The sequence below is a fragment of the Haemaphysalis longicornis genome, unplaced genomic scaffold (genome assembly GCF_048455015.1).
Source record: "Haemaphysalis longicornis isolate Haplotype H1 unplaced genomic scaffold, Haemaphysalis longicornis Haplotype H1 scaffold_9, whole genome shotgun sequence".
NCBI lineage: Eukaryota > Metazoa > Arthropoda > Arachnida > Ixodida > Ixodidae > Haemaphysalis > Haemaphysalis longicornis.
This window is the reverse complement of record NW_027526460.1, coordinates 92,785,777-92,811,829: the sequence shown is the minus strand read 5'-3', so window position 1 is coordinate 92,811,829 and position 26,053 is coordinate 92,785,777. Positions and strand designations below refer to the sequence as shown.

Sequence of the window (26,053 nt, the reverse complement as noted above, 5' to 3'; positions counted from 1 at the left end):
AAGGCGTTGTGCTGGTACACTAAGACCAAGGTTCGTTGCTCGCCGCGCTGGGTGCTTTCAGGTCGAGCCGAATAGCAAAAACACCCGTTTGGCGATATTTCGGCCCCAAGGGGACAAAATTATTCCGGAGTATACTACGGCCTACCGCATAGCCAGGTGCAGTTTTAGCGCGTTAAACACCAGAAGCAAGGAACAAAAGAAAGAGAGAGAGAGAGAGGGAGAGAGAGAAGAAGGAAAGAAAAGAAAGAAAGAAAGAAAGGAAGAAAGAACGAACGAACGAAATGAAGAAAGACATAAACAAAGAAAAAGAACGGAAAAGAAAAAAAAAACATCTTGTTGCCAGTTCGGTAGTTTGCGTTAAGTCCGCACACTGCATATATGGTGAATTTGTATCCTAACCCCTTCATTTGAATGCAACGCAGTAATTTCCTTGCAACCTCAGTGCATTCATCGTGTCCCGAATCAATACAATTGTATTTACCAATTCACTGTTCTCATCTTGAATGACGGTCCGTGATGACGGTAGGGATATTCTGCACGGAGACTCTGGTGACTTGCGGTGTGTCATAAAAATGAGCATGTCAACGATTCTGAAAATAAAAAAAGGTAAACAAGAGGCCCATTTTATACGAGTAACTTATAGCTCAGGGGTCGTGTGCTATCCGACGTGAGCAAGACGAAAGAATTTTTTAACAAGCACACAATTTGAAAGGCGTATTTCACTGCTCACGGCAGTGATGTTTTCAGATATGAGCAGATACAGGTATTTTCATATTAATACGACATTTTTAGATTGAAAGGGTGTTTACAATATGTTATCACTCAGAACGAAGGCCGCAGCATAAAACTGTGGAAAAGCGTGTGTATGTATAAACGTACAGATACAATTGAAGATATTATAGCCAGCTGCCTATTGCATTACGACTTCAATGTACATAACATTAGATGTATTTGCCTCATTGTATACCAAATACAGTTGAAGCTCGCAATTTTCTGCTGGCCTAAATTCTAATTTATTTATAAACACTTCAAAAGTAGTACCCTTAGGTGTTCAGGCGTAAATAAAAAAACAAAATTTGTCCATGATATGGTTGAATACGCTATACCAGCGGCTGTGCTCCTGAACGCCTACGACGAGATGAGGGTTGAGCACATCCAAACAGCTCTGATAGCCTCTTATCCCGCGTCAAGTAGTAATTTTAGAACGTAATCGTGTGGTAACCCCTTCAAGCGTGTTACCCCTTAAACTACCCCAATGATGGCATTGCAGCCCTCCACCAAAGGTGAATGATACCCCCTGGCCAACATTATGTAGGGTTGTCGCCGGACATGACCGCGTGCAACTTCTGAAGGCGCAGATGCTGAACTATGGGAGAGCTAACTAGAAGGCATGATGAGAGAATGGCTTGGGGCAACCATTTCCGGTTGTTTGGAACTATAATGGGCGTTCTCCTCGGTACTAACTTTTCTGCAAGTCGTCCCGCGTGCGTTCAGTGCCTACCCATGACCCAATACAGCGCTGCTTTACATCACGTTACAGGCCTTTTCTTTCCAACTCCACTTGATTATAACAATTTTTCCACCCCTAAAACTTCAAATTCTGCTTCAAGTGTACCAAAATCTGACACACATAGGGCAAGTTCCCACACTAAAACTGCGCGCGTCTGCGATGTTTCTTTCCATGGATCAGTCAAAATTGTAATTTACGCAATTGAAACAAAAATCATAACTTCGTAGCGGCATTGGAGATATTCCATGGTTCGCCATTACCTTTCCCCTTGCTTTAACAACAAGCAAACTTTAAGATTTTTTATTAGAAAGAGAAACAGAATTGCAGCCCATGATCCGGTGTTAAATCACGGCAGCAGCGGTCGCTTATCTTCTCTGTACTTATATAACCTATTAATTCTTGCAGACGTATAATTCATTGAAGATACACGTTAAGGCTGTTACAAAATCCCCAGCACACTGCTTAACACCCCGTTCGCAAGTGGATACGCCAGAAAAGGGCATGTTGTCAAGTGGAAACACTGTACGCTAAAGTTATTCCTTAAATGTGGCCAAAGAAGGTTTTGTGACCAAAATATACGTAATTGCTACACCTTTCTGACCAATAACTAGACGCAAAAATACACTACACTACAGAGTAATTACAGGTTTCGAAAAAAGTGACATTATCACGAAGGTGATGCGACCCAAGGGTTACGTCGTAATTACAAAGACGAGATTTTCCCACGCACTTACTCGCGTGTTTCACAGGTGCGGTACTAGTTTCAGGAACAACACTGGAAACTTACTCGGCAAACGGAATCATCGCAGCTGGTTTTTCAGTCACAGGAGCAGCCACCACAACAATCCCACTAGCGTTCTTCTTGAGCAGCTGAAAATGATTTTTGTAACGAATAGTAATTCACTTTCTTCCCTCCTGGCTACAGTAAGGAACCACATTTGACTCCGTCCTTCTGCTAGGCACACAAAAGGATTCGCACAAGAAAATTAGGCACGATGTTTAAGATTATAAATATTCTAACATGCGCTTCGAGCCTAGACCATGCCGTTGACGGAGCTACAGTCTCGCGCCTCATCAACGTAGGGAGTACAGCAATCATACATTTTCTTATGGCTCACTCTAACAATAACGGCGTTCAGATTTTCCCGCCAATATGGGCCCAACGTACAGCCAAGAGATCCTTCCTTAGCAAGCAATGTTTTCTAACTTATTTGATATTGCGCAAACTTGATCCGGCTCATCCTCTACCGACAACATTGATACCTGGCGCCGAGTAACATTTGCAGCTGAAGAGGGTCGTCAGTATGCCTTATTACATTCTCCTTGTGTTCTCAAAAACGTATGGCCAGTGCATTTTGTGCCATGGCAAGAATGTTCACCCGCACATGCTGCCAAGCCTATTTCAACTAAACATGTACCACAGGCTAATCCCGCAGCCAATAACTATCCTCTTTCTTAGCCACAGGTATGCCTCATCCGCTGAGGCTGCTTTTAAGGAATAGGATAAATAGAGGTATTTGTACAGCCAACGAATAGCGGCCAAATTTGCTCTCCTATGCCGCAAGTGCTATTTCTCTAAACAAAAAACATTTCCGTACACCATTGCAGTTCGCAATGCTTAGGCACCAATACAAGCTAACAACAACACCGATTCAAATCTCATTTTTTCTAAAGTTATCAAAGTATCCAGGGATAGAAGTTTCTCGAAGTATCCTTGGATAAAAAGTACAACTAACAACAATTACGCCACGACGTTAGCAGCAATGCCGCCATATCTAAAAGGCGTTTTAAATATTTTTCAAACCACTGTCCGCTGTGCTTAAGGCATTCTGCTTTGATCAAGCGCAGGATAAAGCGAACAGCGAAAAAGTGAACCGCAAAAAAGTGGCCCTCGCTGTGGCCATCCAAAACTCACATTTACGAGGACAAGTAGGTGTTCCGCTAAGTCATCCGTAATGGCAGGCAAGACGAAGGCCACGCCCTCCAATGATTTTTCCCGAATCCAGGAGCCCAACTCCTTAGCAAAGACGTAGCTGTCTGCGAGCTCCAGCTCCCAGTTAGTACTTGTCACGACGTACCCAATGACAGGCCGCAACTTTTGCTGTGCGCCGTGACGCAAGAATGTGTTAAATGTTTCTGCAAAGCAAAGCGAACGTGAATATATGCGACACCGTTTCAGTGCAGTAGTGTCGTCTCTTCTGTGTCGCAAGTCTAAGAAGTGTAACTAAGCACACAAAGACCTCATATTTAATGAGTTTTTTCCGAATAAATGGCCTTTAAGAACTTGCAGTATCAGTGGCACGCACAAATTAGTGCGCAAACTGACTGTTCTGTAGAGGAAACAGGTACAAGCCGCAAATACACATTCAAATTCTTCCCGTCCGCGTAACAATAAGACATGCAATGCTTAATACGCAACCACATTGCGACGTTGAAGCTGTCACCGCGGCGACAGAAGCCTCCTGAACACTGCGCTTTTGTTCTATCTGTTTCGAATGGCGGTTTTCTTGTCGTGATTGCAGTTGTACCAACCACACAAATTGTCCGTATATTAAAGGGGCTTGCGATCTACACGAGGACAGCTGGACTCAAACCTGTGACTCAGTTTATGCTACTGTTGGTATTCAGCTACTCCTGCTTACACCATTGATAAAATAACAGACACCTTATGAACGGCGTTATAGGTCTACGTTATTAATTTTTATCCCGAATGAATACGAAGCCAACGGAAGTTTTTGCTTCACGCAAACAGCTTTCTTAAACTGGCTCATGACTGTTGGGTGACACTACACGAATGCAAGCCATGGCTATAACATTTGAATTCCGTAAACTGGGGTGAATAAAATTAGCGATATCGCGCCTAGGGGCGCCAAAATTCGCGACAGGCGTTATTGTTGACATTTGATAGTTGATATGTAATTAAAAATACATAGACTCAATGAATGACGTGCAGTAATTGCAGCTAACGTTATGTTTTGCAAATATTGGCAGCCTAGAATTTCAACCTACAGAATGCCTGCTGGGCCTGTTCAGAGCTAGGGATGATAGTATTTAATGTGCGCCACGGGTATATAGCACGCATTGTAATACAGCACCTGCTTAAATTGCGTCTTAGCTCTTTCACGTGCTGAAGTCTTTAAAAAAAGGTTCAGGAGTGTCACGTAGCAAGTAATCAAAAGGAAAGGTATACAACAACATTAGCCATACCAGCGACTACAGAACATGCATCCCCAGGTAAGACGAACCAACGAAGTCATGATTCCGGCGGCTTAAGAGCATGAAAGTTAAGAGCATGAAACTCACTTCTAAATACAAGTACATATCTTGGGAAACCGACTTCTAAATACAAAATCACACCGGCACTGAACCTACATAGCTGATGTAATAGTATTTATGTGAGTATATTTATTGCAATAATGCATTATATCTTATTGACTGATTGCAAGTGCCTACGGCACACGATTCTCAGCAACATATGGGATGAAGCTGTAACCCTATCAGCAGCAAGTACACATACAAATACAAATATCGCCCTAATGCTTGGTAACCGGTTGGTAGTATCGAATTTATGTACTCAGTAGCAAAATCTCTAACAGAGAAGAGTGTAGGGTTCAGTCAATAAAAGCTTTAGCAGAACAAATATTTAGCTATATATTTTTGGCACAGTTGTACCGACACGTTTTCTGAATCGTGTTTTTGCTTACACGCAATGATGTTTTAGATATGTTCATAAATGCAAGGATTATTTCAGCGTTATGAATATGTAAAATATACTTGACGTATTTTCTGGGCAGAATAGACGTCTTTCCAGCATTCTAGTTATACAAAGTGTAATCAGCCTACGAAGGTTTTCATATATTCGCTCATTTCATCAGCTTTACCTCGGTACACGTCATTCAAACCAGAAATCATTTCTTTGCCGTTTCTGGCCCTTAGTTACATGTGTGGTTATAATATACACAATTTGGTAAAACGCAGACAAGGCACGTTTAGTGTCACGCCAAAATATCCCCACATGACCTAACAAAAATGTATTGCCATGTTGTTTCACAAGTCTTCGTAACATGTACGTTTCATTTCACCTTAGAGCCTTCGGGTTTATTTTAAATACCTTTATGTCGCCGCAGTGATGGTTGTTCAGATTTAAAACGTTTTGACTGAGGGCACTGTAATACTTCTATGCAGTTCCAACATGTTTTAAACAGCACCCCTCCTACAGAAGGTTTTCAGATGAACTAAATCACTGCCAGTGCCCACTAACTGTAGATATTTTTACCGTGATTTGTACGAAGAACACAAAGGGAAAAACCATACCATCTGAAAATCCTTCGTAGGACTTCCTCCTAATCTTCGCTTGAGTATTTGTGTAGACCATGTAGTCGCAGTACTCCGAAGGAAACTTGTCGAAGTCAGGGTAGTACTGAGTTATCATGCAAACCAACGGCCCTGGAAAAAAATTTAGAAGCCTAGCAACACACTGACGGAGATTCATATTCGTGTGCCTAGTATACCCCCAGTGCTGTAAAGTAACAGATACGATAAAAATACACATCGCATCCTGTCGAAATGCTCTCGTTCTACCGGATGAATGTCCATACACGTCTTGGGTGCTCCAGGTTGATTATTCCAGTATCTACAAATTGTAAGCTGAGATGGCCTCGTCACCATATCATCCTAAGAAGCCTGGTTGGAGTTAGAAATAATTACAGTAATTTTACAGCACACTTGCGGTCCCAGCATAAAAAAATCAATACTCGCTCTTGATAAATTGTCCTCGTTTGCGCCTGTAAATGAGGACACATACAAAAGGGTGATATCGGAGGATTAAATTTAGTTTACGTTCTATGCTTAAACGCTTCCAGCGACCTTTTGTTAAATCAGCTCTTGCGCGCCAACGCTACATCTGTACTCTCCTGAGTAACTGAGCCGATTCCTGGAATTTTTGTGCACATTGCTGTGCCTTCTCTCCAGTGGGAATCTTCCCCGTACTTTACAAAAGCATGTGACCTAATATGAAGCGGCCAAACGCACTAGTAAAAACTACAAGGTGAGGAACGCGTTTTAAAAACCGCCCAGTAGTGAGAATAAAGAACGCCTGAGCAGAATCACTTGCTTATGTGACGCAGAAAATAGATTTTTAACGATGTTTTTTCAGTATGGTGTTATTCCACGTTAGCGCACAGAGAACTCAGGAATCTAGGCAAAAATTGTGCTATTACGTATCACTACCCTTACGAATGCTACAACAGCCTACAAATAGGTGGCCGAAAACACCTGTACTTCGTGCACAGTAGTTCTGTAGCCACATTGTGCTTGAAGTCGAAATGTTCACTTATTGACACCGCGTGTAAACTACAGAAGACAGAATTCGTGTTGGTAAACTCCCTTCATGACGCACGTGAATTACAACACGAGTAAACTACAGAAGAGTTTTTTTGCCTTGGTAAATTCGCCTATATAACGAACCTGAATCACAAAGCAGCAGGTAGAATTCAGGGTATAATCAGTGCCATGTTTTTATATCTCCACGCGAGTGTCGTACCGATTGCACTGTTACGTTACGGCGCGCCGTAAGTCTGTTCACCCGTACTGCAAGTTTCATGTGCATTGTGGCCGAGCCTACCCTCCTCATTCTCGCCTACCCCGCGGGGCCCGATGGCGGTGACATAAGACGTTGCAGCTACAAAACTCGAAGCCAGTGGTTGTTCATGTTGAGACATGCCCGGCGAAGCGGACGCTGTTGCCGAGATCCCCCCCCCCCCCCCCGCCCTCTCTCATACTCAACAAGCGCCGGTACTGCCGGTGTCGCGAACTCGGAAAAGGTGGTGTGTGTGTCTGTACTATTTTCAGCCCGTGTGCACAGAGGCACTGCGAAGGCCGCGCAGCCGTTATGGCGTCTTTGTATAAAACCCGCCCTCTCGCTGGGAAGGCAGCCTGGCAGCGAATCCATACTGCCGCCCCGTCGAGTCACGCTGTAACCTTGCCCGGAAGGGTATTGTTCCTGTATTTCTTCGGCTCATCTTTCGCCAAGCGGTAAACCGGTTACGTTCCAAGGCAGCAGCTTTTGCTGGCGGCCGCTGGACCCCCACACCTTCCCAAATGCAACAGCACTCACTATACCCTGAAGGAAACTTGTCGAAATTGGTGTAGTTCTTATGCTTTGTGACTGGCACTACACTTCCAATTGTGCTATACTGAGTGTAAAATGAATAAAGTGTTAGCATGACAGTTTCTTTTTCATCTGATGCTCTGACTATCTAGAACTGCGTATTTTCGCATAATAAGCCGTTTATTCAACATCAGTAAGACAGGTACTCGAACACTTGTTAATTTCATGGAAGACATCGCAACGCAGAAGGGAGTTCTCAGCACTTTTTGCAAGAATCTTTTGCGTATTTTGTTTGCTATTTATGCCCTGCGACTTTCCGAACCTTCGGCACGTTACAAGTTCAATCATACTATATTTTAGCAATTCTAAGCACCCCTCGATTCTAAGCTCCCTCCCCCACTTTGAGAAATATAATTTCGAAAAAAAGTTTGCATGCGATTCTACACCCTCGTTTCTGCGATCAAGCGCGTGTGGTCCAGGCTCTCAACCGCGCCTGCTCGCCCTGTTGATTAGAAGGTATGTCGGAAGGGCGCATTCTCAGCTTGTGGTGCAAGGCCAGGATAAAAAGGAGGCAAGTGTTCTCGCCCGCTGAGCCTAGCTCGGCTGTGTCTCATTCTGCTATGTTACAACACTACACGACGGCAAAGCTGTGGAAAGCGTCTTCGCTAAATATCGTAAGGTATACAAACATACTGAGCGGCGCAAATACACAACACACAAGAAAGAAGACACGGACAGGCGCTGTCCATGTCTTCTTTCTTGTGTGTTGTGTATTTGCGCCGCTCAGTATGTTTGTAGGCCTCAACCAACACGCCCAGCAACACGTTCTATTGATGTATCGTAAGGTAGATTTCAGACACGTGCAAGCGGGTCCATGTTGCCGTTGTGGCCAATTCATTTACCAGACATTCAATTAACATCCCCTTCTAAGGAAGATAGGGCAACCTGTTGTAGAATACTGAGAACGGTGGCTCAAGCACTGCGACAGACTTGAGTGGTAGTATGAAACAGAGTATCAGGCGTAAGCGACAGGTTCGATGTCTCTGTGCCTTTTTTTAATGTTTGCGGAACAAAACATTGTTCGTTGCGTTCGCCTCGTCTGGATACCACTGCGAAAAAAGTGTGCGTGAAGGCTCATTTGAGGTTTTTCGAATCTAAGCACCTCCTTCCCTTTGGACATCGCGACCGCGGAAAAAAAGGGTGCTTAGAACCAAGTAAACACGGTATATGTTCGGCTTTTCTGGATATAAATTTATTGGCGAGTCAGCATTTCTGTGCACTGGTATAACTTCCCTTTATCCCGTAAGCTTTGTGGTTATTTTTTTCCCTTGAGTTATACGTGTGCCTGGAATTTACTTTACTCGTTCACAAATGCTTCAATTCATGGAGCGCGAAAATTGCAATTTCGATGAGAATGCGCTAATTCAAAGTTGAATTCCTTATACTTACGCTTGGCACTGGACGATTGGGGTGGATGATTTAGCGGAAGCACTGTAAAGAAGAACATCACCGTATTGGAATACCGCCAAATTAAAATTAGCAGTTCGCAACTCACCACGCTCGGCTTTCGTTTCACGGTATCCTGAAAGAAAGAAAAAAATGGCCTTAAGTGTAGTGTTTTTTTTTCTTCAGGATCCTTATGAAAGACTGCGCGGGTACTTTATCAGCACCTGGGTCCGCTTGCTGGAGCCCAACAAGACAGACTTATTTCGCAGTCTAATCTTATTCACGGACTATTTCAGGGTCTAAACGTCCATTGGGTAATAGACACCTTCCAGAAACTACTGCGAACTAGCCGACTACAAGCAGTCTACTCAACAAACGCATGCTGACTTGCTCGGCCATTTCAACGTGGAGGACGACCTCCATGCATTGGCTTCGAACAGTGGAGATCTGCGAAGATCAGTTGGCTTCGAACAGTGGAGATTTGCGCACGCCCATAGCGCTGCGGACTATGGGCGTGTGCTAGTTTTACTTGCGTACCGCTGGCCTTTTTTATCAGCTGAGCTGTTGTTGCTGGCCGTAATGTGTGCGGCGTCATCAGTGAGTAAGTGAGTGAGTGCAAAGTGGAAAAGAAGGGGTCTCGGATTATTTTGAACTCATTTGGGTGTTCACCAGCATAAAACGCAGTAGCGGGGAAGGTGGAGGAGGAATGAAATGGGATAGTTGAGAACAAAGGGGACAAAGAAAGAGGGATAGAAAGAACGAGATAAGGAGTACTTAAGGCTGGCCGGCAGTCATTGGGCTACAGCCATTGTATGAGGTTGGTCTCTTCGAGGTAGGCCAGGACAAGTCGGAATGCTTCCCGCTGGATGGAGTTGGGGCCCGTCGCGAGAATCAGGTCCATCAGGGTATGACTGGGCAGTCCGAGACGCTGGAGTGCGGCCCGAAGCTCTGCTCGCGTGGCATCGTGCTGGCGACAGGAGCAGAGCAGGCGCTCCAGGGTCTCCGGCTGTGGGCAGTCGGCACGTGTGGGCGACGACAGGCGGTCTTGTCGGGGCAAGCGGGCTGTCACGTTGCAGCAATCGAGCCGCATGCGGAGTATTTGCTACCGCCGTTTACCGCACACGTAAGGGTGCGCCTTACGAGGAGCGACCGGCGTCGTCCAGGCTTGCGCGTGGCGCTCGTAAAAAATACCAAGAAAACAGTTCAATTGCGTCCGCGCCTCAAGGAAGGAGCGCAAGACAGCTCGCACTACAGACGCCCAGTCTGCGAAGCCGGTTGCCGCCGTCTGTAGCGCGTGCTGACGCGTTCTACTTTGGGAGAAATGTGAGAGCTTGCGGACGAAACGATCCGGGCCCGGCAATCATGCATGAATAACATGACGATATAGATAGACATAACGATAACTAGCACTACCACAGTGAAAAGCGGCGACGGAACAGGTAAAACCAATTTCAACCTAATACAATGCGTGGTGGTCTGTCTTTCAGTGCTTCATAGAAAAAAATCCTCCAGCTTCGGGGTGGTTCAAGCCTTGCGCGACTTAATGCAAGGTTCGCCAATTCTTTTTTCCCCGTCTCGTCCATAAAAATGGACAAGAATGATCGTCTGTGGTCCGACGTTTGCCCCGAGCACACATAGTACTGCCGAGCGCGCGGTGGGAATGAGGGATTGTCTGCTATGTCTCCTGCCAGAGCAGTGGCCCTTAGGCGGCAAAAAAACGTCGGAGGAAATCTTGGTCACGAAAAAATGCTCATTAACTCAAACGACAATTAGGCGTTCATAATGGAGCTGCAGCATAATTAGACAATAATACAGAACAGCAAAACAACAGCATCCAATACCTCTGCCCGTGCGGGGTAAATAAAACCGCGTTTTCGATCAGAACCTGCCCAGCTTCGGAGAGTTTCATTCACTCCCCGCGAGAGTGGCGGTTACGGAGCTCGACAGTTTGGGTATCTGCTGTGATTGTGCAGTCTACTTGAGCATTGAGGGTGTTTTGCCCGTAGAGGCATGCATGATATCAATATTCGGCAGAACCACGCGCTTGTTTACAGCTGCAGTTCTCGCTAAGAAAGCTGCTGGCTAGGAAGCGGGGTTTATTCTCTATTCAATGCATTAAGCACGTCGTGATTATAGTTTATGGCTCTATAATAGTCATGGCGTTGTACGACTGCCCGTAAGAGGGCCCTTGTGACCCTGTCGCCGTTCACGGCGGCGTGCGCTGTAACGCAGTGGCCAGCCAGCCGCTGGAGTGCTCGTTGTATCCGAGTCCATGGACGATGAGTTCACAACTGTCTAATTCCCGCCGAGACGAAAAGCACGACTCGGGTTGCGACAATGTCAGATGTCACTCCTTCAGCATAACGTCATTCTGCCCTCCTCAGGAGTGTGGGGAGCGCCTTGGCACGACACCTTCTGGCCTAGAGGGTGTTGCTGGAGCCCCTCGCCGTGGGCTCCCTGCCCTCGCCCTCCTCGCCTTCCGTGCGGCCACCGGGCCGCAAGACGTGGAGACGTCGGCACCCGAGGGATGGCGCTGGCGGACACGGAGCAGAAGCAGCGATGGGGAGGAGCGGGCGGTGGTGAGGAAGAACCGCGCGCGGGGGCTCGGGACTCGGGGCGCTGGGAGTTTTGGTGGTGTGTGCGTGTGTATGCCAGGACGAGGATGTAAGTAAAGAGTTCTTTCACGCAACCGCAGTGTGCCTCATTCCTCGGCATGCCGTAGAGAGCAGGCCCACAGGACTTATTGAATGCCCACCGCGGGTCTTTTTCGCGTCAGCCCTAGTGGGTTTCTCGGGCGCGCGCCAAGTAGCTGGCAACCTTTATTTATGACTCATAACAGCGTTTGCTACGATCGAGACCCGGTGGGCCCGCCGCGTGAGGTGCCCACCAAGAATGGCGGGTCATTGTAACAGATTGGGGACAGGGGCCAAATACGCCATCTAATGGTCAAGGTTTCTTGAATTCTTTGGTTCATGGTTACAAATGAACGCTTGCCTGACGCCGGCGAAGCCAACAAATAGTTTTACGGCTTATTCCCCGCTTTTCCGTTGAAGCACCTCCCGCGCGCGCCTAGGTAAGCGCTCTCCATGTAGTCAGGCTACATGGCCTAGGCTACAGAGAACTGTTTTTGAAAACAGTTTGCCTCTGGGAAAGCGCACTTGTCTGAATCGAATTCGCGGACTTATTGACGTCAGTAAATAAGACTACACTTTCAGTCAGACTGCCAATAAGCACGTTTAGTCGAGCAAGCCCCGCACTCATACTCAGTTATTAACAAGAAATATTTTGCCTTTTGCCTATTCTTCGCTTTGAAGGAGGCAACTCCTTTCTCTGAACCTTAAGACATTTGTTGATATTAACACGCACATTTAATATTTTAACACGACATTGATATTGCAGTAATAATACATTTGAAGAAAAAATTACTTCAAGGAGTGTAAGTGGAGTATCCAATCTAAACGGCAGCAATACAAATAGTTGAAGATGAAACACGCCCAAATTATTTTGTTATGCGGAAAGGGCGGTCTCTGCTTACCCAATGCTTTGGAAATTTGCTTAAGGCGAGAGAATGGCGCCTTTGTTTCACAGGTTCCATTGAAATCTTCATAATCAGCGTAGAGAGCGGCGATGCACTTCAGGGGGTAGAGGCTCTTAGCGGTATGAACCTAGAGGTGATATAAAAGATCTAGATTCAAGTCTTCGAGCATTCGAAAAACTCCAAATTTTTAGAGCTTTAGTAGTTCAAACATAAAAGTCGGTCCAAAGCTAACTTAAAGAAAGCAATCACAATGGTAAAATGTACACTGATGGCAGGCAGTACAGTCGGTTCCAAAAGAATCCTGCTGACTGCCTTTCCATTTTGACTTGTTTCGTTTACTTTTATTTGTACGATAACGGAATTTTTCGAAATCTACACACGCAGAGGGCAAAATTGTACGAGGAGAACGCCAGTTATCTAATTTTGTGATTTAATCCGGGTGGCTCTGTAATAAATAGCTACGCAGAACAACGTTCGTCAGATAGTCATGCGTGATTATCACGTCAGGGCAAGACCTCACCGACCAATAAGATTGACAGACACAATAAATACTGAAGGAATTTTTTTGTAGATAATTATGTTCGCAGCTCGTTCCGTTTTCCTTCTACGGTAAGCGAATTGGTGTTAAAATTTTTTTCTCGCTTCCTTCCGATTTCTTAATCGGGCTACTGCAGGGTGGCGCCACGATAATTGGAACGCTATACAATTTTTTCCTGAGCGAACCGCCGCTCTGTTCGCGCTCAAACTTCACACGAAGGTCGCATTTTGTGGTCTATTTTGTTTGACACCGGGAACAATGACGGAACTTAGCTGCTTATTCTAAAAATAAATAAAAAGGATTTTTGCCTATGGGAAAATGGCGGCTAATTTGGACATGCGAGCCAGTGCGAGTTGATCTTGAAGCGACAGCGCCACGTGGGGTATTGAGAGCGAAACGCACGTTTGGGATTCACGGTAAGAAGGAGCCAAATGGTGCAGCACACGGTCAGAAAATGCACCTGGGAAGGAGTCAAATGACCTAGCAGACAATCAGAAACCCGCTTTCACATTTTCTGATCGTCTGCAAGACCATTTGGCTCGTTCCTAACGTGAATGCGAAACGTGCTTTCCCCTTTAAATAAGCCAGGTGGCGTCGTCGCTCCAAGATCAACTTGCGCTGGATCGCACGTCGAAATCGGCCGCCATTTTCCCATAGGCGAAAATCGTTTTTGTAGTTATTTTCATAATAAACAGGTAAGTACCGCCGTTTTTCCCGGTGTCAAACAAACTAGACCAAAAATTTCCACCATCGTGTGAGGTTTGAGCGCGAACCGAGTGACGGTTCGCCAAGGAAAAGTTTTTAAAGTGTTCCAATTATCGTCGCACCAACCTGTATAGTCATGATGCGAAGACATGAGGGTGAAGGACACCGATCAAGTCGACGGGTAACTGTAGCCTAACGATATGGTAGACGAGCTATATAACAAGCCATATGACGAACCATGACGAGCCATATGCAGCCAAAGTTAATGTCTTGATCCAGTGGCGCGAACGGGAGCGCTCTGCCGCGTTCGGCTGAAGCAAAGCGCGTCTACCGCCGCCAGGGGCGCCACTGCGCTTTCTCCGAAAACCGTACCGCGGTTGAACGGGCCGTTGCTTTGGGGCGCTCGCCAGCTATTGCCGTTTTTTAGTGTGGTACAGTAATTAACCTTTATGGAAGAAAGATGCTCACTTTTGTTGTCCCTGTACCTTTCTAGGAACGTTTTGTTGCTTATCAGACCCATTTGAGCCATCGGTCAACGGCTACAAAGAAAGTAGTGCTGTGTCGTCTGCTAGCGACGCAGACGACACAGCGCTCGGTCGGACAGACTCTCCGTCTGTTTATGGTCGAGGCCGGCCTTTCATTTTCTGCGTATTTTACGTTTCCGTGATGTTCCCCTACAGAAGGAATGGGTATCTAATCGTCAGAAAAATAGTATTGCGAGTGCTGTCGAATAGAGGTTGGACAGGCGCCGGGTAGCCGCGATGTCAAAACGAAGGACGGACACCTATTGCGTTGCTCCGGGTTGTCACAGTGGTTACCCAGGTGCTCCCAAGGCGTCTTTATTCGCCGCTCCAATGGACAATGAACTGCGCAAAAACTGGGAACAAAATTGGGGAAGACTGGACAAACTCTTGACCATATCTTTAGCGGTCGGTGAGCGCCACTGAGCCCGAGTGCATATTGCGGGATTAAATCCACGTAATAAACGGCTGTGAAGTTCGACTTTCACGCGAGAAGCTGTCACTGGTTCCAGGTGCTGTACCTACCATCCTGCCTACTGTGCGTCAAATTCTGTACGGAGCATGCAGGCGGAAGGCGCAAAGAAAAAGGCGGGCAAAAAAAAAGAGTTCCAGTTTCGGCAGCCAGCAAGAAGCCACGACAAAGCTGAAGAGCAGAAAAAGAGGTGCGCCAGCCACACCACGAGGCTTTTCTCTCTCCGCAGGGCTCATCAAATGAAGGCGCAAGTTCTGTGGAATGAAATGCTTTCACAATAAGGCATCTTCAAGAAGTCAAGCTTGAATTCCTTCAAAGCTCTGGTGCCGGCTAAATTTTGCCGACGATCGAAACGTTCTTTTCGCTACCACATCGATACGAAGAGAAGAAAAGCTAGAAGTTTTTCACGAGAAATCTGTGCTCTTCTATCCACATGACGACAAAGTGTCGGCGCAAACATTTTTTCGTAGTGTGTTATGCGGAAGCGGTGAAATAGATTCCCCAGCTGTTGCGAACAGTGTGCTGCAAGAAGCTGACAGCAGTTCGGCCTGCAAAGGGGCCATGACGGCTACGGGGTTTAGTGATGTATTGCACGTGCTAACGCCGCATTCAGCCCTAAGTGCCTGGGGAAAGCTTCCTCTGAAGGTAATTTGTTCATTGCAAACTTTGCTGCTGAAAAAATCAGCCGGGTGCTACTGGACGCGTGAATACTGGGTATAATTTGCTTCTGTAGAGGCAAATTCACGAGTAGGTTCATGCCGGGACTTCATTACAGTGAATACAAAAAAAGTAAATCCATTCGTAAAGAATTAAACATAGCAGTTGTCCGCCGGCAGCACATCGAACGCGTACGCTCGTATCGATCGTCGGCGCAGGTAGCAGACGACACCAAACAACACGATTTATAGCCGTTTCCCTACCGCTCAAACGGGCACATTTGCACCAAAACGTTCCTAGCAAGGTACGGGGAAGCTTTTTTTTGTAAAGGTTAATTACTACCCAACATCGGAACAACGACCGCCATAACAACTGCAGATCGCCTGAAGTACAGCGACTGCCGCGGCGGCGCCTTTCGAAGAGGGCGCAGCAGCCCAACCTGGTGTTTTCTACACAGACGAGCACACCCCTTCCTCGCCGTTCGCGCCACTAGATCATTCTAGTTCACTATACCCCAAACGTAGCATGCAGAATTCAGCCATATCCCAGATATTTCCCGATGTACCTTTTCAAGAAGGGACTCCTCTGTCTCAAAGTGAAGAGTGTCGTTGACATTCTGCAGGTACATTCCAGAGAAGTCACTGCCGAGGACGACTTTTCCCTCTGTTTGGGAGCACACCTGCGATGGGTCAATGCGTTAGTGATACCGCACTATACGTACTCAGAAAAAGTGAGTCGAAAGGCCGACTGTAGTATGAACCTTGCACATTCCGCTTCACTAAATGTATTTTTGCTTCTTGGCGAAAGGGCAACGATGCCCAAAAAGCACCAACACAATGGTTCAGTCTTTCCAGGTGCATATTCTCAGTAAAAAACGTTTTATAAACGTGATGGGTTTACAACTGTCTCTAGTGTGCTGGTGTGCAGAGCCATTTATTAAAACATAAATGTCAAAGTTCATTAGGTTAGAGTAAAGAATGAAGGTTCCCTCAAAGTTACCCTCCTCTCCGAGGGGCTCTGAGGTAATGTGCGGTAAGTGATGTTTAGAATCCGATGTCTCGAAGTTAAGCTAAGAAACATGAGCTGCTAAAGGTTTATCACAAAAACAACGCAGGATGATGTGGTATTACATGCGTAAAGTTCCCTACCGACATTCAACTAAAACATGCATGACTGAAAGGCGATGTCTGCATCCGTCACAACGTGGCATTGGGACTCCGTTTAGATTACCTAGCAAATGTAAGGCCTATCCGTAATTTCACATGAATACTTCTGTTTATTGCGTGTATTTATGAAGTAGCTGTGTATTTGTTTTTTTTATAGCGTGGAGTTGTCGGTCTGTGTGTACCACTGCTGGTGCCAGCGTTTGCGGAGTAACCTTCGAATTAGTGCTTTCTAAAAAGCATCTGTGGAACATCGAAATCGTAGCGCAGTGCTGCCGCAGGGGTGCTCTGGTCAGTGAGCTTATTGCCGGAAATGCCGCTGTGTCCAGGCACGCAACACATGAGTATGGCGTATTTTGAAGCATAGCTTGACATCTCTAACTAAATTGTTCAACTCAACGTTCCCACTTGTTCTTCCTGAGCGAACCTACACCCTATGGTACTGTCTTGAGAAAGAAAACGTTGGACGGCCTAAATAACTCACTACGAGCTTCGAAGTTGCACCGCGAAAACACGGGGAAATTGTTTGACGGATATGTCGCCGTTAAACCCCTCCACCCATCATTATCACAACAATTTTGTAACGGCCCTCACTATAAACCGCATATGTTATAAACCGGCCCAACCATACCATGCACACGCTACAGTGAGCACGGTCTGTGCGCTGATCGAGCTCTATAGCACGCACCTTGTCGTAGGTGGTGAGTGTCTTATTGCTGCAAGGAATCATTGCCAGCTTTTTCTTGACCTTCACTGACGACAGTCTGGCCACTGCCAGGTTGAGTGAGACACAATATACCGAGGACTTCAACTCCGATGACAGCTTCCTGAGCAGCTGGATTGTTTCCACCTGAAAATCAGCAAGGGCAAATTAAATTGCAATGCAAAGGACCTGTTACGACGTCCCAACATAGTATATCAGGAGCGCAATGAACTTTTTCTTTCGTAAAACGCAGGCCTCCATCAAACCAGGCAGATTTCTTCACAAGCACTTCCTCCAAACAAGTACTGTGTACTGAGAAAGGAACGGAATGGTTCAAATTGCCGGTGCTCCCAATAATAGCGATGGAACCCGTTTACAGGCAAAGGCAACAACACTTACTCACTGTAAGCTGACGCAAGCGGTCCCTACACGTGCATAACAATTTTCGAGCACGACTGACGCACCCGTAGGACCTAAAAACTCAAAGGCGCTAGTTCTTGTTACTGCAGCAGCGAAATGACCTGTGGGCCACGATGGGCCGTTTGCCTACACATTTATGTGAACAAATACTCATGGCCCTGATATTCATGGTCAGTCGGTGAGTGCAGTGATTAAACCCTGGACTTCACAACCTCAGCAGATCTAGTCACCTGTAGTACAGATCTCTTTTCCTAGCCCCATTGACACTACATCCCTAAATTTTCGTATACAATAAAAACACCTGTTACAGTTCCTGTAAAATCATAAAAAATATTGAATACCCTAAACAGTGAATGTGGCCCCTCACTAACAAAGCACTTCACTAGAGCGCTTTCAGCTCCCATAGGCTAACCGTCCGAGGCAACGCTCTGGTACTCTTGTTATTCTGGTTGTCAAATCGCGGGTGGAACTCCTATCGTACTTCCGGTGCAGAGTACATCTCCTATGTTGCTTTAACTAGCAAACTTAATCACCTGCGCGATTTCAGCATAGATCCCTCTTGTCTGCACGGGGTGTAAACACTGGCACAAAGTGGTCATACAACAGAACGCGTACGCGCGAGGTGGCCCCGTCTGGAATAATAAAGTACCGCTACATTTTGCACAGGGGGAAGAGGGGAGGCGGAGGTGGCCATTTGCCTTCTAGCAAGACAGCACGACTAACTATTTTCCTGTGGACTCGTTTGTCCTTGCTTCTATTGTGGCTTAATCACTTGAAAATTGCAGCATAATGGGCAGGATTTTTATTGAAAAAGAATCTCCTCGCCCTTCGTGATTCGGTGCAGCAAAAATACGCGGGGCCGCACTGAAAACGTTCTGGGCGCAGTTTGGGCAATCGACGACGCTGGCACTTCCGCTCCATGGGACCCTAACGCTTCGCGTTAAAATATTGAACAATCACCATTGTGTTCCCTAATTTTATTTTAAGTATTCGTGCAACCTCAATATTCCGTTCTGAAGATTTTTGCATTCCCGATTGCAATGGTGATTATGTGTCATGTTGAGCCTTTTTTCGCAAGGCACGGTTGACCGTCCTTGTTTAATCACCCTGCCCTAAACAATAGAAGCGTACTTATTTCTAATAATATTACCGGAGACTCTGTTGTAAAGAGATGACTTTGAACTATTATAATAAGGGCCATACCAGGTCCCGTTTCCCGTACTGGTTGGCAAGCAATGTTGGCGGCTCACAACTTTCGTACATTGCCGTGTGTCGGATGAACACCAGGAAGTTGACAAAACTGCAATATAAAATGTATAATTTATGCTCAAAACCTCCTGAAACAGAAGCAAAGCTAGCAAACAATCATGCGCATAGTACGAGAATTACTTCATGATGCGTTAAATGTACATGAGAGGGCTACAAAAAACTGCAAGGTACCTTATTCTCGCCCGTATAACCCGCCCCTGCAAATAACGTGCACTCCCCTTTTCGTCGACGAATAAAAAAAGTATATCCATGCGTATTGCCCGCATGATTTATGCAAAGAAAGATGGACAAAAGCTACTAACATTACACATTTGTTGATGCCAAAAAAATTGTCTAGCTGACTACGCAACTAGATGACTTGCCACATAGGTACATTTTTTCAGGTTGGTGCAAAATAAACACTGTTAATACGATAACAGTTGCTTAGTCGCTATTACTCCTGTACAGGCATCACGGCCCAACGCGCATTGCGGTGAAGCTGCAAAGTGGCCCGTCGAATATTCGCATTTTTGGTGCGGGCTATACGCACCAAAATACGGTAAAGATCTTCAGTTTATCTCAAGCCCAATATCATCGAGAAGGGTGGCGTTATTGACGTCCGACGTAGGTTACAATCGCATGTTCCAAGTCAGAAGATATAATGAGATGAGCTCTGCGCACAAAATTTCTGTAAAATCATGCTTCGCATGTCAAAGCCCCATTAGGAGAACTTCACCTATACCGTTTGTGTGTGCGTGTGGGTAGAACGCATTTCACCTTGGGTACAGATAATTTACGTCGTCACAGTACACATGAGAAATAGTGCCATTGATTTGCTCGATGTTGTAGAGACCATGACTGATGTTTTATATTCTTGAAAGATGTGCTGATCACCCCTTGTTTTGCGCTGTCCATTTTCGAAAGGCCACTTTCTTGACAGATCCTCATGACGTCCCAGGACCTTGTACTATTCGTGGCCACCGACCAAAAGTAACGCTAAGAAGCATGACTGATCAATTACGGGGATGCCTCTAGTTACGCTAGATCGTGTCACTTGAATTCTAACGTGCTCAATAGCGCGCTGACGAGAATTCGTCTAGAAACATCATTTGAATGGTGAAGTCATGTTTCTTGGGGTTAGTATTATTAAAACAAAACACAACTGCCTTTACGTTCGTGGAATGAGGATTTGGCAACTCAGTTAACTCCATTCAAGCCCAGAAAAGTGATTTAATAAAAAGTGAAAACCACTCAAATCCCGTACAACACAACTTCAGCACAGTTACAATAGGGGAATACTAAACGAATAGTTTATTGTTATTAAGTTCACCTTAGTACTCGAATTATATGATTTAGCATACCCAGATGCAGCATTACAATGATGTAGCAATGTTTCTTGGTGTTAGGTTTGTGGCTGACCGACAATCGCGCAGAAAAGTTCCTGACACGTCATCTTGACGAGTCGGCACGGCATCTGTTTTCCTGATATGTAACTCGGACGTTGAAGTCCGCGTTGAGCTTGATATCGCTATTCGGACCAAGTAGTCCTTTGAATGTGACGAGGTTATATTTTTCCTATGACCCCTTTGATAGGGCGTCGGAGCTCTCCTCGATAAGCTATCGCCTAAGTAAGCATCCTGTCGTGCACCACTTATTTTAGTGACAGTGGTAGCAAAAAGTTGTTTACGAGACGAAAATCTGATTGCACTCACTTTGTTGTTGCGGTAACAATTCACACTGGTAACTCCCGCAATTGATTAACATTAAGGTACTGAGATTAAAGAACTGCCTCCGGATCACTTCCGATTTACTCATTTATATTCTAGCAGCGCCTTAAAATTACAGCAATTTATTGACACCACAAACTGCTTTCATTTTTGCCAGAGAGCATTCTATTTGGAAACATCGATCGGGCAGAAAGCTTATTTTTAACCGGGTCGGAGTCATGGGCAATTAATATTAACACAATGGCAGAAGAAAGCAAGGTTGAGTTTATTTAACTTTTTCAAGCAATATCTGATAGCGCCTATAAAGTATGCTTGGGAAGTTTGGTGACACATACACAATGCTGTGGCATACGTGGCCGCTGTGTATAACCAAACCATGCCATGTAGAGGTTATACGCGTTAACCTTACCACACACTAATAAGGGTACACGGTGGGTATTAGTCCCCTCGATGTTGGTGTCCTGATGCTTCCGAGCCCACTGAAATTAAACCCTAGCAAGTCATTGCTCAAAGGAGGCAAGGAGATTGCCGCTTTTTGCACCACACAATCGAGACACTGCAATAGGCGATTAGCATACCCTCAATACGCATTCGTTGGAGTAGGTAGTGGCCAGAGGGCCTTCCACTGCCACTTTCAGTGGCCGTCGCAGGACATGCGTCAGCATGGTGTTGAAGGCCTGTGGCGCTTGTCTGTAGTTTTAGGGGGCATCGTCCTTGTACAGTTCTTTTGTACTGCAGCGTCAGCCGACTAATGAGGATACGCTACGATCGTGAAGTGTACGATTCCTTTTTGAAGCAATACTGAGATGTCATTCCCACATTACCATTCATTTTTACGCCAAGTAGCCACGCATAACTTTGCGATAACTAGTTCACAGATATCCACTGTTTAAGACCACCATCTTCTTTCCAATCATGCAACTAGGAATGTGCACATTCTGAAGTGACCTAAAAAGCGGTTAGCCCCATTCCTACAGCACCGTGACAGATTTTCAAAGATCCACCACTCCTTGCCTCCTCTCTTGCAGAAGTAATCCTTTCGCTTCGATCTACATGTGATTTTTTTTTGCCTGCAGCACCATGCTGCACCCGTTTCTACTGTTTCGAGCTGAAGCCCATAACCAAATTAGTTAAGAATGTCGTCCTGCCGTGCGTTGCTAATTGATTTCCTGGCATGAGCCATGCACTATGGATAACTAGTTTATACCATGCTCCCGTAAGTAGAGTTGGTTTTCTAGAATCTTTGTATTTAGTGGCAAAGCCTGTCATAAGTGACAGCCTTTGCCTTCGTTTCTTTTAAGCCTTGTTAGCCTAGACTACGGTCCTCGTGGTATTCGCTTGGCATCACCAGTTAGTCGCTGTTGTTGTAGGCAATCAAAGATTGGTAGGACCTTTCAAAGTAATGTGCCGTGGTCTGCTCACTTGTATTATTAAGGCCACTACACTTCCAAGTGTTACGCAAAATTTTGATGAAAGCGATCTCCAGTTGACAGACGGGCTAAGTTGTATACCATTCCTACTTCGCTAAAACCCGTAGTAGTCATCGACATTACACTCTCCAGTGTGTTAGGGATTCGGTTAAATGAATAAAAACCAAGCCAAACAACGATGCCTTTTTATGACAACCGCAGCCGCCTAGGAATATATGGCTTGCGGTTCTCAATAGAAAATTGACGTTCTTTACTTACTCTGCAATTTTGATCACTGTCGGCGAAATCGTGTGTATAGGTGCTGCGAAGATTAGTTGCAAGTGGTTAGCCTTGGAGCTCATGAACTGCCAGCGCAGCGCCTTGAAGAGAATAATAAAGCCACGTTACATCGTTGTAAAGCACTGCGCTGACTAACTCTCACAAACTATTTCTTTAGAAAACTACATCTCAGCCGGAAATGGTGCCAGACTTCAAGCAAGGCTTGTTTGGACGATAGGAACATTCCTAACATATTTTGTTTTCTAGGTAAAGCAGTGTGCGCAGTTGAGTCTAATTTTTCAATTTTAGCAACATAGCGCAAGCAGAAAATAAATATAACATCCACTAATAACTTATTCCTACACTGCTATAAGGGCACGAGAGTTGAATATTTAGAGCACACGGATTTTTTTTTTTATTGTATGTGCTTCAATGTTAGCTCGTGTGCACCGCGCCAGCGCGGCGCTGATAGTTTTGTGTTCAGCCGTGCATAGCTGGCCCAGCGGCGAGTGGCCGGTTTGTGAAAATAAACAAAGTTTGTTTTGGGCAAACGTCACAGCATTTTCTCATGTCTTTCGCGGGCCTGATGGCCTATTCCTGTTCGTGGTAGTGACTTCCTACCGCTCGGCCATTAGTACTTCTACACTTCTAACAGTGTGGTTGATATTGAAAAGAAAATTCTTAGTATCTGTCCTGGTTGTATAATGAGATGAGGTCCAAATATTCCCTATTTTCCCGCACGACGGAAAGTTGAGCGAGTCGGCTTAAGCTATGCATGTCAATCTGTGCAGTGCAAAATATAATACCAGAGGGGGCGGGAGGAAAAAAAGATGCGCTTTCCAACTTGAGCCCCCTTTACGCCTTACATCAGACAACAGTACTCATGTAGCACGCAGAGACGGAACAACGACACTAATTCAACATTTTTACACGCGATTTGGTTATAATACATTATTACACGTTTGCTTCCCTGCACTGGTTAGGCACGATTACGAGAACAGAAGTAAATGTCATTAGCACAAATTTTACTATATATAATTATAGATTTACGTGCCATGCAATTCCAGAATCGACGCCCCATCTATCCCTTGTTCCTGCCCATGGCAACAATGAATGCTTCTTGAGTGTAAGATTGTGCAGAGTTCTTGCGGTGGCGTTACAGAGGAGCTCGTGCTACTCTACGCGATCATGTGACGAACAGCACCAAGTCTGTTATGCGGTTCAAACTCGCGAATCGTCAACGGGTAGACTGACGAAAAGGGCAACGTCGGTTAGGTACGCACGGACAGCAATATCGTACTGCCTAATTTAAATAGCCGCTTAATTCTCAAACGACCTATGCAATGCAACAATACTTTCAACCACGCCTGAAGCAGTGAAAAGGGCCCATTAAGGTTCAATTTTATTGCGTTTACAGTGTGCCGACAGAACATTTTGCTAAAAGATGGTGCACAATTAACGCCGACAAGAAAAAAATTCCCCAAAGGGATATTTTGTGGAGAGTTATTGGCTAGAGTAATGACAATGGTGTTACCAGAGGAAGAGGAAGGGAGACGGCGAAAATAGCTTGATCATCAGACTTCTACATCACTCCCGAAACAAGGCTCATTACCTGGAGAGCTATTGTGTGCACAGGGGCACAGCCCACACGTGAAACCCTGTAAAAAATTACGCCCACCAACCCTAGCGGGAACCCTGGTGTGATGGGACGCTGAGGGGGGGTTAAAGGGCAACGGAGAGCAACCGTCGACCGAAAGGCCGCCGGAGTGCGGCACACCTGTTATATGCGCAGCGCGCCCGGAGGAGAGGAGACCGCGGAGAGACAGAGAGTACTGCACATGCGCAACACTGCGCGCAGCGCCGCCCACCGGCGGAGTGAGAGCACGCTGGGCCGCACACGCTCTCACCTGGGCACGCGGTGGCGCCAGTGCGTCTGCCGCGGCTATGACGCAACACAATCCAACACAATCCACTTTAATTCCACCCAATCCAAATCCCATCCAATCCAATCCAACTCAAGCCAAGCCAAGCCAAGCCAAGCCAATGCCCCTCGCGAGAGAGTGTTAGCTATCGGAGAGGAGAGCGGGAGAGTGGCTGCGGACAACGGACGCACGCGGACAACAACGGACGCACGCGGACAACAACGGACGCACGCGGACAACAGACGCACGCAGGAAGGACAGGGCCGCCGACAAGAGATGCTCTGAGCGTCGCATCTAATACCCGCCGCGGTGGCTCAGTGGCTAAGGCTCTGCGCTGCTGATCACGAGGTAACGGGTTCGATTCCCGGCCGCGGCGGCCGCTTTTCTGATGGAGACGAAAAGCAAAAACTCGCTTGTGTACGAGACTTCGGCGCAGGTTAAAGGTCCCCGGGCGGTCAAAATTAATCCGGAGCCCTCCACTACGGCGTGCCTCATCGCCTGCGTTGCGTCGGCGCGTTAAACCCTACAATAAATGAATCAACCGTGTAAAATGTTTCGAATATCCTCGCGTATCGCTTTGCGAGGGTTGCCTATTTGGTTAGCATGGTGGGTCAGTAGTATACACTCAGTGCTTGCATCCTGTTCGGTCATACTCCTCAAGAGAAACCTGTTATGGGTCACAAGAGTACAATTTGCTGAGTGTCTTACGCGCCGAAGCTACACGTGCGCTACTAAGCGCGCGGTAGTGAAGACCTCCGGATTATTTTGACCACATTAGGATATTTAACGTGGACAGAGATCTCTACACATCGGCGTTTTTCGCTTCCGGCAAAAAAACGACCGTCGAGGCTGGGATTGAACAAGCGACCGTGGGCTCAGCAGCACAAAGCCCCGCTCTTTTCTGCGTTTTGTTTGGTATCGGCCACGTCAAATAGCCAGGGGCCAACAACAGGGTAAGTCTGCGACAATAAAGCGAAACTTCGTTCATATCCAAATGATTCAATCTACTATGGCCTCATTACCTTCCGCGAACGCGATTAGTTAATCCTGGTCGCAGCTCAAAACACCAAATAAGAGGTGGAAAAGCACAGTATGGCATTTGCGCTCAATCAAAGCCCACCACTCAAGACGTTTGTTTTTAGTGCGTTTTTTTTTGGTCACCGACGGGCAGCTTAGGTTCGAAATTCCTAGCGCTAGTTGCAGTTGTCTTGGATATGTTTTACAGCCTTTTCTCCGTAGGCTTTCCGCACCCGGCTTACGGCCGGAGAACAGAATTTTCTTCCGACCATACATAGAATAGCAGGGTTTCAAAGTTGTTGTGTGTGGGATGAAAAGCTCCTATTTCTACTTCCAAAGGGCGGCTTTACTGGTATATCCAGATTGGGTAAGCACTGTATGATACTTGGCAGTGTACGCAGAATTCCTGTTTCGGCACGCATTTCTGAGTAACCATAACACGAGAAGTGCACATACCTTGGTAATGCCGTATGCTTGATCGAAGTTTCTATTGGCAGTTTCAATCATTGCCAGCCCTTGCAGCTCATTCTTCATTAGCCACGAGCAGACAAAACGCGAGAAATGTTCGACGTTTGAAGGCTCTCTAAAAGTCGACAGGTCATTCATCGAAAGTCCAGCATACAGCCTTGCATGGTTTTTTAGCTTGAGGAACGCATCGAAGGCTGAGGC

The 26,053-nt window shown here is 46.1% G+C and overlaps 1 protein-coding gene across 1 annotated transcript in view; it reads right to left on the bottom strand.

The window, feature by feature from the left end:
- The window catches only part of LOC144153308 (uncharacterized), a 340,475-nt gene that overhangs the window by 179,403 nt on the left and 135,019 nt on the right, over positions 1–26,053 (bottom strand). The window contains exons 53-64 of the mRNA XM_077684958.1: positions 25,841–26,052; positions 22,446–22,546; positions 18,986–19,082; positions 17,348–17,509; positions 16,062–16,175; positions 12,601–12,730; positions 9,175–9,201; positions 9,069–9,110; positions 5,825–5,956; positions 3,426–3,646; positions 2,298–2,380; positions 482–590 (exon numbers count right to left, since the gene is read on the bottom strand). Of these exons, the coding sequence (XP_077541084.1) occupies positions 482–590; positions 2,298–2,380; positions 3,426–3,646; positions 5,825–5,956; positions 9,069–9,110; positions 9,175–9,201; positions 12,601–12,730; positions 16,062–16,175; positions 17,348–17,509; positions 18,986–19,082; positions 22,446–22,546; positions 25,841–26,052 (1,430 nt within the window). The remainder of the gene's footprint in view (positions 1–481; positions 591–2,297; positions 2,381–3,425; positions 3,647–5,824; positions 5,957–9,068; positions 9,111–9,174; positions 9,202–12,600; positions 12,731–16,061; positions 16,176–17,347; positions 17,510–18,985; positions 19,083–22,445; positions 22,547–25,840; position 26,053) is intronic.